Source organism: Aphelocoma coerulescens, chromosome 17 (assembly GCF_041296385.1).
Source record: "Aphelocoma coerulescens isolate FSJ_1873_10779 chromosome 17, UR_Acoe_1.0, whole genome shotgun sequence".
Classification (NCBI taxonomy): Eukaryota; Metazoa; Chordata; class Aves; order Passeriformes; family Corvidae; genus Aphelocoma; species Aphelocoma coerulescens.
Genome location: NC_091030.1, coordinates 1,079,223 through 1,097,714, shown reverse-complemented (window position 1 = coordinate 1,097,714; position 18,492 = coordinate 1,079,223). Strand labels below are relative to the sequence as shown.

Genomic DNA, 18,492 nt, shown 5'->3' with positions numbered 1-18,492 from the left:
TTATACTGATTTTATGTGATTTATGACGGAGCTTACATTCTATTATAGGTTTGTTATTTCCCAAAACCTCAGTCCAACAGATGGCTGGGATATGACCATCTGTGGGCAGGTATTTGGGCAGTGGAATGGCCTGTGCAATGACTTGACCCTTTTGCATAAAGTACGGCGGATATATACATTGTACCATTACGTTAGAACACCCATTCTGATCCACTTTCATGAGTGTGGGTGTAACCTCTATCCCAGCAGGTGTTACCCGAGTGTCCCCAATAACAAAAAGGTATGTAAAGTCTTGCATGTGGTCCACATTCTGGAATGAGATGGGTATTGCAGTCTGTTTGTTGTTGTTAAAATGGTGTGTTTTGGCACAGGTTACCTTAAACCTTAGTCCAGAAGTCCAAGTTGCTTTGTCTGCAGCTCTATTTTTGTCTGAACGCGGAGCTGTTAGGACGCGTTGAGTCACTAGTTTCCCTGCTGTTGACCTGGGGAAACAGTCTTTGGAGAGTTTTTATCAGCAGTTATAATGGCTCTGCAATTGCGAGCTACATGTCCCTTTTTCTGACAACGATAGCATATAAGGTTACCACGCGATTGAGTTTCTCCTGTACCCATAGCATTCTCCACAACTTCCCCAACCATCCCCACTTTTTTTAAAAGGGGAGCAGCTGTGTTCAGCTGCACCTTCTTTGTACAGACTTCGAGGATGGATTCAACAGTAGGAGGAGGATGAAGAGGGAGAGTGAGGATGACTTGTTTGCAAGCATCATTGGTATTCACTTGGAGAAGTTCGAGTAGGAGCGCTTGTCGGAGGTCAGGATTAGGGACCTGAGAAGAGACAGCTTCGCACAAACGGTTATAAAAGTGAATAATATTTTCATGTGGCAATTGCTTGATGGTGGTATAATGAGAGTTAGGAGTTTGAGATGGTAATAATGTTAAGGCCTTTTCAGCAGCACGTGTGATTTCAGTAAGAACTGGACGAGGGATAAGCATTGCTTGTTTTTGAGGATTTGCCATATTATTGTCACCAGATAAAAGGTCTAATGTGATATAATTATTCTCAAGGTCCAGGTAATTATCTGGAGTTTGCCACAAAATTTTTAATAAATCAGATAAAATTATTTTCCATTGCTTTTTCCACATCATAAAATCACCAGCTGTTAGAAGAGTTTGCATCAATGTTAGTAAATCATGAGGTACTAGTAAGTGAGTTGCAAAAGTAGCACTTAAAAGGCTCTTAAAATAATTACTATGCATTCCAAACTCCTTAATGGCCTTGCACAAATCCTTAATATTAGAACAAGGTAAGGGTTTCCAGTCAGGGTTTGCTACATTGCTAGTAGGAGAGAGTGCAGTAGAAGCAGTTGGAGTTACTTCCTGGTAGCCATGGGTTCCCGGATTTAAAGAGGTATTTACAGGATTGTGGGAACCAGGGACGGGACAAGAGGAAGCAGGGGCGGGGAGTGGAGGCGCAGGGGCGGGGAGTGGAGGCGCGGACACGGCCGGAGGAGGGGAGGGGTTGGGGGCGGGGTTGTGGGAGGCAGGGGCGGTACTTGAGCCATGGGCGGGCACAGAGGGAGGGGTGAAACACGACGCTGTGGGGGCGCGGTTAGGGGCGGGGTCAGGTTGTGACGCGGGAGTGGGAGGGGATGGGGACAAGAAGGGGTTTGTGGGGTGGGGGAGAAAGGGATTGTGGGAGGTGTAGTTTGGAGAGGAAGGAACATCGCGGCCGCCATTATTGGAGACGAACAAACTCGAAGAAAATGGGTTGGGGGGAGGGGTTTTTCCCCGGGCTGCGAGCACATGGCAATGGCTCTCCCTGGGAACAAAGAGATCAGGGGAGAAGGGGTTTTTTCGCGCGCTTGAAACATGAGGGCTAGAAACTGGGGACAAGGGAGTGGAGAAAAGGGGTTGGGAAGGTCCTGGGACGGGCTCCGGATTCCCGTCCGAGGCAGGGTGCTGAGGAAACACGGGTGAGCCAGGAGGACGGTAGCTCTCCTGTGCTAAAAAGCAGTCTGCTCGAGCTGTGTTTACCAGCGTAGGGGAAGAGGGGTCCGGGACAAAGGGGTTGGAAGAGGGTATAAGGGAATTAACAGGGGTATTTTGCAGAGGCTTTTCATGTACTGCGTTTTTCTCAGGCAAAGTATAACTTAGTAACAGGAGAGGAAAGAATTTTGAAACTGTTTCATCTCCTGCACGCCTAAGAGAGGAAAGTTTTCTCCCCACCTTATCCCAAAATTCAGGAGATCTTATGTCTTCGGAGGTAAGATTAGGAAAGTACTGAAAAAGCCATCCTACAAAAGATTGAACTAGATTTTTAGGGTATTTATGCCCAGTTAAGGAAAGGTAGCTTTGAACTTGGTGGTATATTTCTCTATGGTGTGCAGAAACTTCAGATCCCATTATGAAAGCAACACCACAAACCTCAACCCAACTCGCCCAAAAGGAGAAAAAAAGAGAAAGTTTGAACCGGCACCAGCTTAAGACAGGAGCCCCTAAACCAGCAGGGAAATACTCACCAGAAATCTGGATTTTACCACAGGAAAGCAGGTCCGGAGAAAAAAAACATGCGAGAAGGGTCTTCTGCTTTCCAGCCGTTCCCTCGCCACGTGGTGTGGGGGAGGTACAGGCTGAGGCTCTGGGCTCACTGTTACGCAAAAAGTAACAGCTCGCTACACAGAGCTGGCACAGCACGACGTGCAGAGCTAACTCCAGCAGACACACAGCTGCCGGGACACCCTAAAAGTCTCTCAGAACCGGAGTTCAGAGATAGCACGTTGGGCGCCAAATGTGGATGGTATCTTTTCAGCTTTATACCGGCTAGCGCTTGTATTTCAATGCCTTAGAAAGCCTCGAGCAGCCTAGAGAGGCAGCACAGGCGATCTAGCACCTTAATAGCTCTAAAATCGGTACCTGTATCAGCTGCAGAGCAAATACCATCAGCAGAAGCAAAGAGGGAGAAATATAGCTCCCTGCCCGCTCAATTCCCTGCAGTTAGAAGCCTTAAGAAAGAGAGAGACAACCACAGATGTTCACAGGAAGATAGCTGAGCTGAGAGAGGGCGGAGCCTCCCCTCGACTATCCTTTATTCGGAGAAGAGGGAAGGGGAGGACCTGGGGTGAGTGGCCAATCAGACACTGCTGAAGAGTTTGAGTTACATTTGGTTTTGCCCGCGCTTCGAACAAAGGAGCTCGGAGCACGTGGCCGGAGCACGTGTCTTTGGGAGGGGGAGGGGAAGTTCAGAACAGGCAGCAACAATCCTCCTTCCCTAAAATGACCCCAGAGAGCCATCCTGGGGTTTGGAGGCAGCTCTTGCTTCTGCTTTCTCTTCCCCTTCTCAGGAAATGCTGCTTTGACCTCTCAGTCTGAGACAGACTGAAACAGTGAAGTGTGAGATCCTCCAGGGAGGATGGAATAAAACTCCACAGCCTCTTGACCTGCCCGGATCCAGACAGGGAAACCCAGATGCTGGGAATGGGAAGAGCAACTTGTGGAGTGCAGGGAAAGATGCAGATGGTGAAAAAAGGGAAAGCTGCACATGGAGAACAGGGACACCCAGATGTTGAGAGCAGTGAGAGCAAGGCATTGAGAATGGAGAGATCCAGATGTTGGCTGCTGGCTCCTGAGCTGCTGCTGCAGTGAGAGCATGGAATGTATTGGGTGCATCTCTGAGGTGGAAGGACAGCACCTCCCTGCTCAGACAGCCCCAGCACTGCCTCCACTGCTGCCTGGAGTGACAGGACACAGGGAATGGCTTCCCACTGCCAGAGGGCAGGGATGGATGGGATATTGGGAAGGAATTGTTTGGGAAGGAATTGTTCCGTGTGAGGGTGGGCAGGCCCTGGCACAGGGTGCCCAGAGCAGCTGTGGCTGCCGCAGGATGATCCCTGGCAGTGTCCAAGGCCAGGCTGGATAGAGCTTGGAGCAGCCTGGGATAGTGGAAGGTGTCCCTGCCCATGGCAGGGGGTGGGAATGGGTGAGCTTTAAGGTCCCGTCCACCCCTAACCATCCTGTGAGTCTGTGAAACCTGGTCCCATCCCCATCCTTGAGGTCCCAAGTCAGCATTGGGCAGCAGGGTGGTCTTGGCTTCGTGCTGATGAAGTCCCTGGTGCCTCCAGCCAGGAGCAGGTCTGGCAGTGATGGCATTGCTGCCTCTCCTCCCCTGTCTCTCCCCACCCCAGGTGATGTTGAGCAGAGCTCAGCCCTGTGCAGACAGGATTTCACAGCCCTGGTGAGGCTCTCAGCCCGAGATGGAACCAAGCCTTGCTCGTGCTGAGGCTGCTGCTCATCCCCTCCATGCCAGAGAAGAGCAGCAGAGGCTCTGATTGAATTAGTGCAAGGATTTAATTTAATCCCCGAACGTCTCTCATTTTAAAGGAGCCTGTTCATTTCCCTCTAGGACCTTATCTGATGCAGGCACCCAGCAATGTGAGCAGAAGGACTGGGCAGATCGGCAGCATTGGGGGGAGGGCTTTGTGGGGAGTGACTCGAGGGCTGTGTGGGTTTTTCCTCTAATTATTTCATGAGATAATGATGACAGTGATTGCAAATAAAGCATCAGCAGCATCACTGAGGCACACGCTGGTGCCAATGGCAGCCTGGCCTGGCAAGGCTGGGAGCATTCCCTTCTTACAAGGAATGACTGGGGGGGGAGTGAAACAGCCCCAAGGATGGGGTGAAAGGAGCATCTGCTTTGTGCCTGACACCAAATCCAGTTGTTTCATGGATGGGGCGATGTCGTGAAGGGGCCAAGGACGTGGTGGTCTCTGAATTTTAGTCTTCAGACTCACTGGGGGAGTTCAGGTGATGCTGAGTTGCTGCTGGGGCGAGTCAGGCTGGGTGGTCTCTGTGCTACAGGTGTCACAGGGGCCCTTTGGGTGTGATAAAACAGGACAAGGCACAGCTGGACACATGTGGGCTCCTGCCCAGCTGGCTGTGGCACTGAGCTCCAGCACCTTCCTGGAAACCTGCCTGGCTCTTTGCCCCTGAGCTCAGGCAGCTGCTGCTGTGTCAGTGCTGTCCCCTCTGTGCACATGGGGCTCACACACCCCCGGGTGTTTCCTGGCGGTGACAGCAGCTTCTGCAGCCCAACATCTGCTCACAGCTGCCCAGGGATGTGCAGGGGTGGTTGTCACCTCCGTGCCCTCCAGCAGCAGGGTGGCTGTCCCAGGGGATGCTGTCACAGGCTGGGGCCTCCAGGGGGACACAACCTCTGTCCACTCCATGGGTGCCCCTTCCCAATGGGATGTGAGGCTGGATGGGTTCATTCCTGGGGCTGCTGCCCTTTTTGAAGCTGAAGTCAACTTAACTTATACAGAGGGGGTGTCTTTGTTAACCCCAGCTTTCTGGTTGCCATTGGGTTTGTGCAAATGCTTGGATCTCAGCTGGGGACACAGTGACTTTTCTGGGTGACTTCTTAGCTGGGGGTGGTCCTGTGGAACAGCCCCTGCCCAGGATGTGCGTAGGAGGGAATTACTTCCTAAAGGGAGGATTTTTCTCTCCTTTGGTCTTTTTTCCCTGCTGGGCTGGTTTTGCCCCTTTGGCTTATACAGAAAAATCACACAGGACCCTGCGCTGGCAGGGGAGGGCTCATCGCAGGCTCCTCCTGCTCACAAAAACAGCCTTGGAAGTTTTTCGCTTGGGCTTTTCCCTTTGAAAGGACAGAGCCGACTCAAGCCTTCTCCAGCTGCAAAGAAACCTGGAAAAAACAGCCCCAGGGGCTAAAAACCCGACAGGGGATGGCAGGAGTGGCTGTGGTTTTGTAGGGCTTGCCCAGAGCCACGGACTGAGCTGGGGCAATCCAGGGATGGGCTGAGCCCGGCGCTTCCCTTCGGCATTTGATAACACGGTGCAGGAGGGGCCAGAGCTGCTGGATAAGTTGCTGGATTTCTCTGCAGCCCTTGGGGAAGATGCCTGCAGGGCAGCAGCTCCCAGGGGACTCGGAGCCATCGGGGTGAGGATGCTGTTACGGCTCTGCCGCTGCGCCTGGAGCTGAGCCGGCACCCTGGGGGCCCTCAAAACCCACCGGTGCTGCCGGGTGCTGGAGGGGGGAACTGAGCTCCACCATTGCACTCCTGCCAGCTGGGGGAAGCTGGTGTTCCAGGGCTCAGGAGCAGGGCTGGGTGCTGACAGAGCAATGGGTGACTTGGCACCACCTGGGGACACGGGGATGATGCCATCCTGCCCCACTAGAGCACTGCTAGGGTGGTACAAATCGGTGCCAGCCTTGTAGGTGGGGTGTTAGGAGGGGAAAGGCTCCTCAGGAAGGAGGCCAGAGAGATTTGGGGTGCTTCTGCTTTCATCCCTCTTTATCTTCCCCTCTGGCAGATGCTGGAGACGGACGCCGAGAAGCCGGGGCAGATGCATTCGGAGGATGGGAAGGCAGCAGCAGTGGGTGATGCCCCTCTGGTTGCCAAGGCAGCGGCTCTGGCCGAGCCCTGGGACGCTCTGGGAGCCACCCAGGCTCCTCTCCTGGCGGAAAAGCAGCCGGTGGCCACCGCAAAGGGAGAGGAGCAGCCCAGCTCCCTGCCAGCCTTTGTCATCCCCGAGCTGCGCCTTGACAACACCTTCAGCCAGGGCCCGGTGGGCCCGGTGGGCAGCACCACGGACGGTGAGGACGAGGAGGAGGACGAGGAGGAAGACGAGGAGGAGGAGGACGAGGAGGAGGAGGACAGCGATGAGCAGTACCTGGACAGGAACGAGCTGAAGCGCAGCAGCATGATCGAGACGTCGGGCGGGCAGCCCGGCTACACCCTGAGCGTGCAGGGCTCGCTGCGGCGCCGCACCCACAGCGAGGGCAGCCTCCTGCAGGAGGCCAAGGGCCACTGCTTCACCTCCGACACCACCCTCAACTGCTCCGACAGCCAGGGCACCGCCTCACACTGGGCGCTGCCCTCCCCCAGGACCCTCAAGAAAGAGCTCGTCAAAAACGGCGGCTCCATCCACCAGCTCACGCTGCTCTTCTCGGGCCACAGGAAGGTACGTGAGCCACGGCTGGCCGTGGTGGTGGGAGAGCTCCTGGGGTGGAGCTGTCCCGGCACGTGGTCCCTGTCTCCATGACCATGGCCAAGCTGCCCTCTGAGCAGTCAGGAAGGTGCCTGGTCTGGCAGCAGCTGCGGGAGGTGCTGAGCACCCGGGGCGTGTCACCCAGAGCAGCGCTGGGGCCGTGGGTGGCCATTCCCACCGCTGCACCCAGATCCTGCAGGTCCCATGGCCTGGGCAGCCGCTGTCTGCTGGGACTGGTGGTGGCAGAGGTGCACCTGGGGGTCTGTGCTTGTGAAGAGCTGCTCACAGGAGCAGTGGGGAGAGTCCCTGGTCACAGAATCCCCAGTGTGCAGGGGATGCCAGCAGCAATGTGACCCTCTGCCCCCACCAGCCTCCTGCAGGGCTTCGGCCCCTGTGGGGGTCCATCTCATGCAAAAGCTGTGGTCAGCAGCGAGGTGTGACCCCACCACGCAGGAGGAGCAGTGGAGGCTGTGCCGAGGGAGCTCTGCATGGGACTGACCTGTGCAAGCCCAGGGGTCTGGGGGGCTCCCTGAGCCCCCGGAGCAGAGCTGGCCCTGGCTGCACTGTTGCAGGAAACGAGGTGCCAGTGCAGAGATCATTCATGGGAAGTGCTGCTGTTCCTGTTCTCCCTGGGTGACACTGGCAGGGTGCTGAGAGTGGCCTCTGGTCCCACACCCTGCCCTGCCCCCTGAGCCCCCACCAGCTCCATCCCTGCCTTGCCTCTGGGTGCTTCTTGGGGCTCTGGGTGCTGCTTGAAAAGCCACCCTGATGCTGTTTCCTGGAGCACTTTTTGGGCTCAGAGTCCCTGCCCAGCTGGTGAGAGCTCCTCCTGAGGTTACAGGTACTGGGTTGGGGCTGCTGTCCAAAAGGCAATCCAAACTCTCTTGGAAACTGATGCCAACAGTTGTGTGCAGGAGAAGGGGGGTTCAGACCCGCCCTATCCCCGATAAAGAAAAGCCACCCTTGTGTCAGGGACACGGCCGCTGCCTGCGGCACGTGCGAGGGAGGTGGTGACACTGTCAGTGTCCTGTTAGAGCTGCTGTGAGCAGTGCCCTGAAGGAGGGCTCACAGTGCTGCTGTGTGTGCAGCCCTGAGCCTGCAGCCCTGCAGCCCTGAGCCTGCAACCCTGCAGCCCTGCAACCCTGAGCCTGCAGCCCTGCAACACTGCAGCCCTGCAACCCTGCAGCCCTGCAGCCCCGAGCCTGCAACCTTGAAACCCTGCAACCCTGCAGCCCTGCAACCCTGAGCCTGCAGCCCTGCAACACTGCAGCCCTGCAACCCTGCAGCCCCGAGCCTGCAACCTTGAAACCCTGCAACCCTGCAGCCCTGCAGCCCTGCAGCCCTGAGCCTCCAACCCTGCAGCCCTGCAACCCTGCAGCCCTGCAACCCTGAGCCTGCAACCCTGAGCCTCCAACCCTGCAGCCCTGCAACACTGCAGCCCTGCAACCCTGAGCCTGCAACCCTGAGCCTCCAACCCTGCAGCCCTGCAGCCCTGAGCCTGCAGCCCTGAGCATGCAGCCTTGCAGCCCTGCAGCCTCGCAGCCCCACAGCCCTGCAGCCTCGCAGCCCCACAGCCCTGCAGCCCTGCAGCCCTGAGCCTGCAACCCTGAGCCTGCAGCCCTGCAACCCTGCAGCCCCGCAGCCCTGCGGCGCTGTCCCGGGGCACCCGGGTCGTGCCCCACCCTGCCCCGGGGAGCCTCCAGCTGCGCTTCCTGCTCTCACCTGGGTGGATGTTTTCCACAGAGTTGAACGGAGCTCCTCCTGCGTTAAACTGCTCTGGTGCACATTAGAGTGGGATTTTTGGGGCGGGGATCGGGCAGCCTGTGCCAGCGAGGAGGGCAGTGTGGTGGCTGCACCTCCTGTGGCTCCCACTTCCAAGCCTGCAGCAGATCTGGCTGCCTGGAGCCTAAATCCCTGGCCCTGTGTCCTCCTGGGCACCCCTGCCTGTTCTTAGTGCCCCGTTCCCACTGCCCGCTCACACCACCCCGTTCCCACTGCCCCATTCCCACTGCCCCATTCCCACTCCGCTCCCACTGCCCTGCTCCCCTTGCCCTGCCTCTCCAGCTGCCTGTGGAGGGTCTGCAGCAGTCAGGGAAGCCGGACACGGGGCTGAGCCACTGTGGGATTGGGCTTCTGCCACCCCCTGCCTACACTTTGGAGGCACTTTTATTGGTCTGTGCTTTTGAATAATTCAATGAAACCTCCGAGGTTTTTAGAACAGGACACTGATGCACAATTCCCATACGGAATTCCCCCACCAAGCTGTCAAGCACTGGCAACGCCTGCACCCGGCGGCCTCGGCTGCAGGGCCATCACATCCATCAAGGTTCTCGGTTATTTTCCCAGCTGGGAGCGTTCCAGAGGGGCTCATTGCAGAGCCCTGTTTAACACCATCGTGCCCGGTGTGCCTCCCCACTCCCCTCCTTCCCGCACAGCCGCTCGTTTTATTGGGCATTGTGGCGAGCGCTGGGACTCCTCGGGAGAGCTCTGCTGCTGCCTTTTGTCCCCGAGCACGGAGCCTCTCCGGACAATGGCAGGAAGCCCCGGCCAGCCCGTCTGCCGGGGCCGGAGCGGCCCGGGGAAGGTGCTCGGCGAGGGCCGCATTGTTCGGGGCCGATAAACTCCGGAAACCCGGGCGCAGAATGGAAGGAAGTGTCCGAAACCTCGGGCCCGGGGCTGCGGGGCTGAGCACAGGGTTCCCACGGCCCGGCCGCGGGGTGATGATCCTGGAAAGCGCCTGGCAGCCCCGGGAGCACGGGGATGAGGCGGCGGGGGTCGGGTGGATGCAGGGCGGGATGCAGGGCTGGCTGTGAGCGTCTGCAGCGGTCAGGAATGGATGGAATGCTAAAGCCCCCGAGCTATGGTGATCCCGGGGGTGTCCCCGCCCGGTGCCAGGCTTTGTGTTTGCCCTGAACTCATGGCACATCCCAGGTCCCCTTGGTTTGTCCAGGCTGCCCCGGAGCAGTGCTCAGAGAGCAGACTTGTAAACTGCAAAGATAGGATTCAATTATGGGTGAACTGTTGTGAATTCTCCTGCCTGGGGATTGCTGGGAACTCCTGACTGATTTTGGGTGCCCAGCCTGGTTCTGGGGGGCTCTTTGGGCAGTGGCAGGATCCCTGTGCCCACTCAGGAGCATAAGAAGGAGCATCAGGAGTGGGGATGTGAATGCCCTCCCTGTAGGAGGTACCACTCCTTGAACCTGGAGGGCACCTGGGCCGCCAGCTGTGGGGTCTCCTTGGATGCTCCAGGAATGCCACGGGCTGAAGGAGGCAGAGGATGAGTGAGGGGAGGGAGGTTCCTGCATCAGGAGCTTGTCTCATGTCATTGCCATCACGAGGAAGGAGCCCTGGGATTGCCGTGGGTTTGGTCTATGTGGCTGTGGGGACCCTGGGGATGCTGGCCCTGCTGGTTGGTGACACAGAGTGACACCGTGGGCACATCCTGGTGTGATGACACAGTCGCTGTTTCTCTGTTCCCCCCCAGTTGAGTGGAGCAGACCCTGAGTGCAGCTGTGACGAAGGGGACGAGACCTCCCGCAAGAAACGGAGCAGGAGCCTGTAAGTGTCACATCGGGGGTGGCATCAGGGTGTGCCAGGGCTGTTTGTGGGGTCAGACACCTCGGCTGAGCCCCGCTGGTACCAGGAGCCCTCAGGATCCCCGTCTTTTCCCCCGACTTTTTCCAGCACCAAAGCCATGAACCAGGGTCTCACTTCAGATGGAATTGTGTCCCGGGAGGGTGGTAGGGTGTGCTGGGGGCACTGCCTAGCCCAGCTGGGAGCACCCCCTTCCACCGTGCCCTGACAGGGGGAAGACACCGGCTCTTGGGAAAAACAGCTTGCCCGGGTTCAGGGAGAGGACATGGAAGCGGTGAAATCTGAGCTGGGGGCCTCCTTCCCGCTGGCCCCATGCCGGGAGGAGGAATGGGGAGGTGGAATGGGGAGGTTTCCCACCGCGGGTCAGGCTCAGCCCTCGAGGCACATCCGCGGCAGCGAGGTGGGAGCAGGGACTGCAGGGACCCCGAGGGACACCGGCAGCCCCTCTGCTGCTCCCGGTAAGGCTTTGGGGTGCCAAAAAGGGGGTGCAAGCAAGGACAAGGCTGCCGTGGCCTTTGCTCTCCTCAGACACAGCTGCAGCTGAGGGGGGGCAGGCGCACGAGTGAGGATGTTCGGGAGCGAGCTCCTCCGGAACGCGGATCCGGCCGGGTGCCAGGGCCACGGCGGTGCCCGTGGCTGCGTGTCCTGTGCCCCGGGCCACGTGTGGCGGGCAGGTGGAGGAGCCACACGTGGTTGGAGCGGCTCAGGGTGCGAGGGGGCTGCGCACGCAGCTGCCCGGCCTCGCCGGCCGTGCCAGCGAGCGGCACTGTCGGCCCGCGCTGCCTCATCGCTGCCGCCTATTTTTAGCTCTTTTTATTATTTCCCCCCCCCCCCCCCCAGCAGTCGAAATGAAAGCGAAGCCCTTGCAGCAGGGACGTCCCCCCGGCCGCGTGGCAGAGCCGGGGGACGGGGCTGGCGGGGGAGGCGCGGCCCCCCCGGCGCGGAGCGGGTTCTGCGCTCACCTTGAGCCTGCGGGGGATGCTCCGGGGAGCTCTTGGCACCGCATTGGCTGCGCGGCGCGGTCCCGGCCGGCTCCGGGGGTATTTATGGTGCGGGGGCCGCGGGTCGGCACTGGCTCCTTGCCTGGCCGGCACACGCTGCCGGCCCCGATGTACCACGCCATGGTGGACTTTTCGGAAAAATACCTGGAAAGGTAGGACAGCCAGCATCCTGCCAGGAACGGGGATGTGCTGCCCAGGGGATGGTTTGGAAGCAGTGCGGGGTGATGGTGCTGGGCCTCGTGGTCATTCTGGGGTGCCGGGGAAAATCACTTTATAGAGGCAACTCCAGAGTGAAAGCAGCAATTTTTTATGGAATTATTTTTGCTGTGGCATTTATTGTGCACTGTGGCTGCAGCTGGGGGCTGTCACAGCCTGGGTTGGTGCCATTTGCTCTTTCTTTGCAAGGGTGTGCAAGAGGAGCAGCACGTGGAAGTTGGGGAACTTCCTTAGGAGGTGCTTGCCTGGTGTGTTCCAGCTGGAAAATCCACCCAGCAGCCGCGATCACCTGCCTGGTGTGGGCCAGCTGGCCTTGTGCCGAGAGTTGTGCTGTGGAGGTGACCCACGTGTGTCACACAAGGGGCGTTCAGTGCTCTGCCAGCCCCGCCGACTGCTGCCCCGCTAAACTGGGAACGCTGCTGGAATTGTTGCTCGAGGCTGTATGGGGTGGCTTGTCCTGTGTGCTGGCGAGTCCCCGGCTGCCGGTGGCGCTGGCAGCGCATTGATGGGAGACAGATGGTGTTTGGAGCGTGAGGCTCCGTGTTTGGATCCGCTTTTCCCACGTTGGTGGGTGCTGGCAGCTGGCAGCAACGGGACGTGTGTCCTGCTGGGAGCACAGCCCAGGGTGTGAAGGCAGTGAAACTGTCCCTGCCCGTGAGGGTACGGATGGCACCAGGGACTGGGGGGAGCGATTGCCCTCCACAGTCATTCTGTGGCTCCTTGGTCTGAGCCCTGGTGTTGTTGCAGGTCTTTTTTTTTCCCCTCTGGTGGTGACTGTTTTTTACTCTCCTGGGACTGGAGAGAGCTGTGGATCTGGAGAACATCACCTGGGGGTGGGGTGGTGCATCCACGCCCTGAATCCCTCCTGCCCCCCTTGTGTCCCTTGCCAGGCTGGGCATGGCTTGGCCAGGCAGAGGTGGCTCCCCTGAGCATCCCTGTTTAGACCTGTGTGACCCCTGGGAGGTCCTGTAACATTAACTTTGCAGAGTCAGAAAGAGCAAGGAATGAAAACTGAAGCCGCTTGCCCAATGAGATGTTGTCAGGTAAGGAGCTTCAGATTTAGAGGGCAGAGTGCACATGTGTTGTGTAAAGGCTCTTAAGTTTTGATAAATACAGTATATCCATAGGCAGTGAAATACTGTCTGTGTGCACTTTGCGGCGAGATCGAGGAGAGGTATTTTAAATGGAAGAAATTAAAAACACAGATGGAAGCTGTAATTCTTTCCATTATAAACGTCCCGGCCACATGTAATTAAGATAGCGTTATACTCGCTTTTTAATGAGCGTCACATCACTGCCATTGGAGAAGATTGCCAGAGAAGGGAGTGAGAAGCAAGGTCCAAGCGCTAGAACTTGTCATTGCTGCATTTTGTGGGGTTTTTGGGGGGTGTTCGGTGCCGGCCCCATCCCGGTCCCCCCGGGTGTCCCTGTCCCCGCTGTGTGCGGGTGCAGTGACCGCGCTGTGCCACGCGGGGGCAGCACCGCCCGCGCGTCCCGTCCCTGCCCGTGCCCGGGGCTGCTCCGGGGGGGCTCCGGCGCCTTTTCCCACGGAGCTTCCCAAAAATTTGTCCCGCTTCGTGTTGCTGGCAGCTCCCGGGGGCAACCGCGAGCCCCGTGCCCGTGTGTCCGTCAGTCTGTCTGTGCAGGGATGCTGCAGCGGGTAGACCCGTGCTGGGGTGACAGAGTGGGGTGTCTTTGCCCCAGTGCCCCGCGCTGCCAGTCCCGGCCACCCCCTTATGGAAATGTCCCCACGGCCATGCCCGACACGGGCTGGCACCGCAGACATGTGAACAGCCGTGGGGGATGTGTGGGTGCACCCACATGGGGGGGGACACCGGGCAGCGGGGGGACACCGGGCAGCGCCGCCGTCCCCGCTCCGCTCCTCAGCCCGCTCCGCCCCGCCGCCGGCCCCGCTGCCTTCCCGGGATGCCTGCGCTCTATAAATAGCCCTCGTAAATCCTCGCCGTGATTATTTTTCCCCCGCCGTCTCTTGAAAGGCCCCACTATCCGCCTCGGCGCTGATTTTTCCACCTTTCCTCAAGTTTCCCCAGCAACGGCAGAGCCGTCCCAAACAGCGGCGGGGCTGACACAGCTTTTACTCACTCACACGCTCCGCGGCCGCCCCACGCCGCATTTAAAGCTCTCGGGGCTGAACCCTCCCACTTCCCGTTCCGCGCTGGCCGGGGCGGGCAGGAGCGCGGCTCGGGGCGGGCGGCAGAGCGCCCGAGCGTCCCCGCAGCACGGACTGTCCCCGCAGCACGGGCTGTCCCCGCAGCACGGACTGTCCCCGCAGCACGGGCTGTCCCCGCAGCACGGGCTGTCCCCGCAGTCCCGGCTGTCCCCGCCGCACGGACCGTCCCCGCAGCCCCGGCTGTCCCCGCAGCCCCGGCTGTCCCCGCAGCCATGCCCTTCTTCCGCGACCTGTCCAAGCCGCCGCCGCTGGAGTTCCACGCGGAGATGCTGCTGGCGGTGCAGAGGCCGCACACGGGCAGCCTGCAGCGCCGGCACACCATGAAGGAGTAGGTGGTGGGCACGGGGGGACGCGGCTGCCGGAGGGTCCCCGCGGGGCTGGCGGTCCCCGCGTCCCCTCGCCCGCCCGCTCACACTCGCTCTTCTCTCCAGAGCCAAGGACATGAAGAACCGGCTGGGGATTTTTCGGCGGCGGAACGAGTCGCCCGGGGCCAACCCCTCCGGCAAGCTGGACAAAGTGCTCAAATCTCTCAAGTAGGTGCTGCGAGCGGGTGGCGTGGGCATGGAGACCATGGGGGCTTGGGGACAAGCTGTAGTCTGGAGCTCCTCACCCCGTTCAACGCGTTCACCCCGTTTGGGGAAGCTGTGGACAAAATTTTTGTATCTGGAGGAGCATTTAAAATATTTTTTGGCTGAAAATCTCCTGCTGGAGAGTGAGAGGTCCTGCCTGGGCAGTGGCACAGCAGCAGCTTGGGCTGGAAATTTACCTGACAGCAGCGTTCTCCCAGTGCCTGTCTGTGGAACTTTAACTGGCCAGAGGATGGTTTGAAAAACCACTTTGCTCTGGAGATGCTCCAGCAGCTGGAGACGAGCCCTCCCTGCTCTTGCTCCTGGCAGCTTCTCTGGCTGCTTGAACGGGACAGCTGAAATCCCACTTCCCGCGGCTCCGCATCACCCGGAGCTTCTCCAGGTCTTGCTCAGACACCCCAAGTGCCACAGCTGCCTGCACAGACCTCCTGGGGTCGGATTTTCTTCCTGCCAGCCTGAAGGCAGCGGTTTCCTTCCGGCAGAGCTGCTGTGGTGCTGCCTGGTGCAGAGCCTGGCTCTGCCTTCAGCTGCTCTGCCAGTGCCAGTGCCAAGGTGGGAGCCAGGGCCAGCCCCACCAGGCACACAGCGTGGCTTTATCCCCTGGAAACATTTAGCAGGAGGCCGATTTGGGAGCTGAGAGCAGCCGTGCTGGGCTCACAGCCTGGCTTTTAATCCACTGGAAATGTTTAACAGGCAGCAAAAGCAGCTTTTGCTGCTGAGCTTTGCCAACGTGCCGTCCTTTTTCCACAGACCCACTCCCGAGGAAGCGCTCAAGTGGGGGGACTCCCTGGAGAAGCTGCTGCTGCACAAATGTGAGTGTGTGTCCATCCCTTCCACTTGTGTTTGCTGCCAGGGGAATCTCCAGACACGTGCCTGGATAAAGCTGGGATTTCCTCTGTTAATCCCTTCTGGTGTTTGGGGATACACAAAGGGAAATTAGCGTGGTTCTTGTCTGCACCCCTCCTGCTCCTGCCTGGCCCTGGGGGAACTTGGTGACTGGGGCAGGTTGGGGCTGCAGCCCCCCAGCTTGGGGAGGAGGAGGCAGAGATCTGTGTCTGTGCCCGGTTTGGGGCTGTGCAGAGGGTCCGTGGAGAAGGAGCTGCTTTAGAACATCCCAAAGATGGGGTGACAGTCCTTCTCAGGCACCCCATCCTACACCCAGCCCATGGGGATGGCTGCGGGGTGCTGTCCCCACTCCAGCCCAGCCTCCCTTCTGGCTCTCCATGCTGCAGCCAGGCTGGGGATGTGGCTGCAGCTCCTGGCTGGGCTGTGCTGGCCTGGCAATGCCATCGCTGCCCGTTTGCACAGGGGGAGGTTTTGGGCAGTGCAGGGAGGTGGTTTGGGCTGCAGCTTTGCAGAGTTGCTGAGGGTCTTGTGGGGTGTTCCCTGTCGGAGAGCGGGAGTAGAGCCGTGTCCCTGTCCCCACAGACGGGCTCGCTGCCTTCAGGGCCTTCCTGCGCACCGAGTTCAGCGAGGAGAACCTGGAGTTCTGGCTGGCCTGTGAGGAGTTCAAGAAGATCAAATCCCAGTCCAAGATGGTCTCCAAGGCCAAGAAGATCTTCGCTGAGTACATTGCCATCCAGTCCTGCAAGGAGGTGAGGGCTGGCTCCCACGCTGGTGTGCGGCTCCCCGGCATTGTGGCTGCCTGGGGAGCTGCTCACCAGCCCTGGTGTCTCTGCCCACAGGTCAACCTGGACTCCTACACACGGGAACACACCAAGGAGAACCTGCAGAACATCACCCGCAGCTGCTTTGACCTGGCACAGAAGAGGATTTACGGGCTCATGGAGAAGGACTCGTACCCCCGCTTCCTCCGCTCCGACCTGTACTTGGACATAATCAACCAGAAGAAAGGCAGCTCCCCGCTGTAGGCCCAAGGACTGTCTCGGGGCAGGCTGGGAGCTGTGTGTTTACATGGAATTGGGCAGTGGAGGCCTCCCTGGGAGCTGGTGGGAGCTTGTGGCCCTGCTCGTGCCCCCAGACCATGGACGTGGGGCAGCTGAAGGCACCGAGCTCGGGGCCGAGGGGACCAACAGGCCGAGCAGTCTGGTACTGCTGCACCACCCCGAGCCACCATCGCTGGTACGACGCCGTCGGGGTGGCCCCGGCATGGATTTAGCCAGGAGGGAAGCTCCCACGAGACTACTGTGAAGCACCTGCCCCAGCCACGAGCGTTGCTGCAAGGCGCAGAGTGAGCCCAGCTTGGCGAGCAGGAGGAGGGATTCTCGTGCAGGGCTCTGGCGAGGGGACAGCAGCACCGACACAAACACGGTCCCGGATCAAAGCCTTGTGAGCTGGAGCAGCCCCAGGATGCTGCTGTGCTTCCCCGTGCCACGGGGCCTCCCGGCTGGCCCCGAGCAGCTCTGGCAGGAGCCCAGCGCTTCCTTGGCTCATGGTGGGTCCCCCTGGGAGCGGCGAGAGCCGGGTCCTTGCCCTGCGCTGGAGGTGTGCAAAGCACCCCCTCCTGCCCTCACCCCTGGTTTATTTATTGCCCTCCTGTAGCTGGACACGTTGCTGTGTGATAGGAACCCCCTTGTCCTCCCCGTCCCCAGGTTAAAAGTGCAATATTCGTGTGTGTCGCGGCCGAGTTCTCCGGCGGAGCGGATGCCTTTTTCTTTTTCCAGGTGTGTAGATTTTGTAAGGTAGCAGGTTTAGTGTGCCAGACCCATTCCCTGGCAGCGGGCCGCCGGGGGAGCCTGGTGTAAATATCAATATATCCATGCTCTGACGACGGAGGGGTTGGTGATGGAGAAAAGCCACTCTGTGCAGCAGCCGCTCTCCTGACTCTGGATAACAATGCTGTGTTTGGGAAGGGGGGTTCCTGCTGGCCCTGGCAGGGCGGGATGCACTGCCTGCCTCCCAGTTTACAGTGCAAAGCATCTCTGCAGCTAGAAAAAAACCTACATTGTCATGGTCATAGGTAAATAAAAGGAGAATATCATTTCTTGTAGATGCCTTTTGTTCATGCCGTGTTTGTCAGCGCTGGTGGAGCCGTGTGGCCCTCGCCTCACTGAGGAGTGTAAAATCCTATTACTGCGTGGCTAAAGAAGGGAAAATCTGGTTCTGTGAATTTCTGAGCTGTTATTTGCAATGGAGCAGCTGCCACATGCTCCTGAGGCCAGGTCTGGGTGTAGGAGCAGAGTTTTGCCCAAAGCGAGACTGTTCCCAAGGACAGCGGTCGCTGTTCAACACAGCAGGGCACGAACCTCTGACCACGGAAATCCCAAACACACCAGTGACCAACCTCCTGTGGCTCCGGGTCCCTCTGGGGACACACCAAAAGCAGCAACAAAGAGCTATTGCAGGTCCATGCACAGCTTGGCAGGGCTGCTGCTCCCCAGCAAGGGCAGAGCTCGGCTGTGGGATGTGAATGTTTCGTGTTTGGTACCTGAAGTGTCACCTGGTTGTGGTCGGCCTGGGATGGCTCAGGGATGTGATTGTGGTGTCACAGGGCTGTGCTGGGCTGTGCTGTGGCTGCCCAGAGGTGCTGCTGGTGATGCCCAGGGATGTGTGGCTGCCCCACCTGAGCACAGCTCCCCCAGCAGGTACCATCTCTCCTGGGGAGCCGCCTGCTTTCCCTCTTCAACAACCAGCAGGTGATGCCAGGTGGGGACACTGAGGCACAGCTGAGGGCTGGAGACAGCAGGGTTGGTGATGTGGCTCTCCTGGAGATGCTGCTGGCACCCCAGGGTCAAGGTCCATGGATGGTGTCCCAGTGGTGACCCAGTCACTGACCTGGAGCTGCTGGGACCCAGTGGGGGCTGCACCCTCCCAGCTGAATCTCCAAGAGACCTTTCCTCTTTCTCCTGGCATTGCCCAGAGCCTTCATCTCCTCTTCCTCCTAGCTGGGAGGGTTTCCCTTCATGTCTGAACTCGACACAGATTTTCTTGCACCTCC

General features: G+C 59.1%; 1 protein-coding gene across 8 annotated transcripts in view; it reads left to right on the top strand.

Moving 5' to 3' along the window:
- Positions 1-17,544, top strand: part of RGS3 (regulator of G protein signaling 3) — a 75,692-nt gene extending 58,148 nt beyond the window's left edge. For 7 of the 8 annotated variants that reach the window (XM_069031467.1, XM_069031468.1, XM_069031466.1 and 4 more), the window contains 6 exons: positions 6,328-6,978; positions 10,490-10,563; positions 14,439-14,540; positions 15,345-15,406; positions 16,023-16,189; positions 16,280-17,544. In XM_069031467.1, the coding sequence (XP_068887568.1) occupies positions 6,328-6,978; positions 10,490-10,563; positions 14,439-14,540; positions 15,345-15,406; positions 16,023-16,189; positions 16,280-16,465 (1,242 nt within the window). In that variant the 3' untranslated portion in view covers positions 16,466-17,544. Of the gene's footprint in view, positions 1-6,327; positions 6,979-10,489; positions 10,564-13,671; positions 14,336-14,438; positions 14,541-15,344; positions 15,407-16,022; positions 16,190-16,279 lie in introns of those variants that run through there. The other variant, XM_069031471.1, reaches the window with a different exon arrangement.
- The last annotated feature ends 948 nt before the right edge of the window (positions 17,545-18,492 follow it).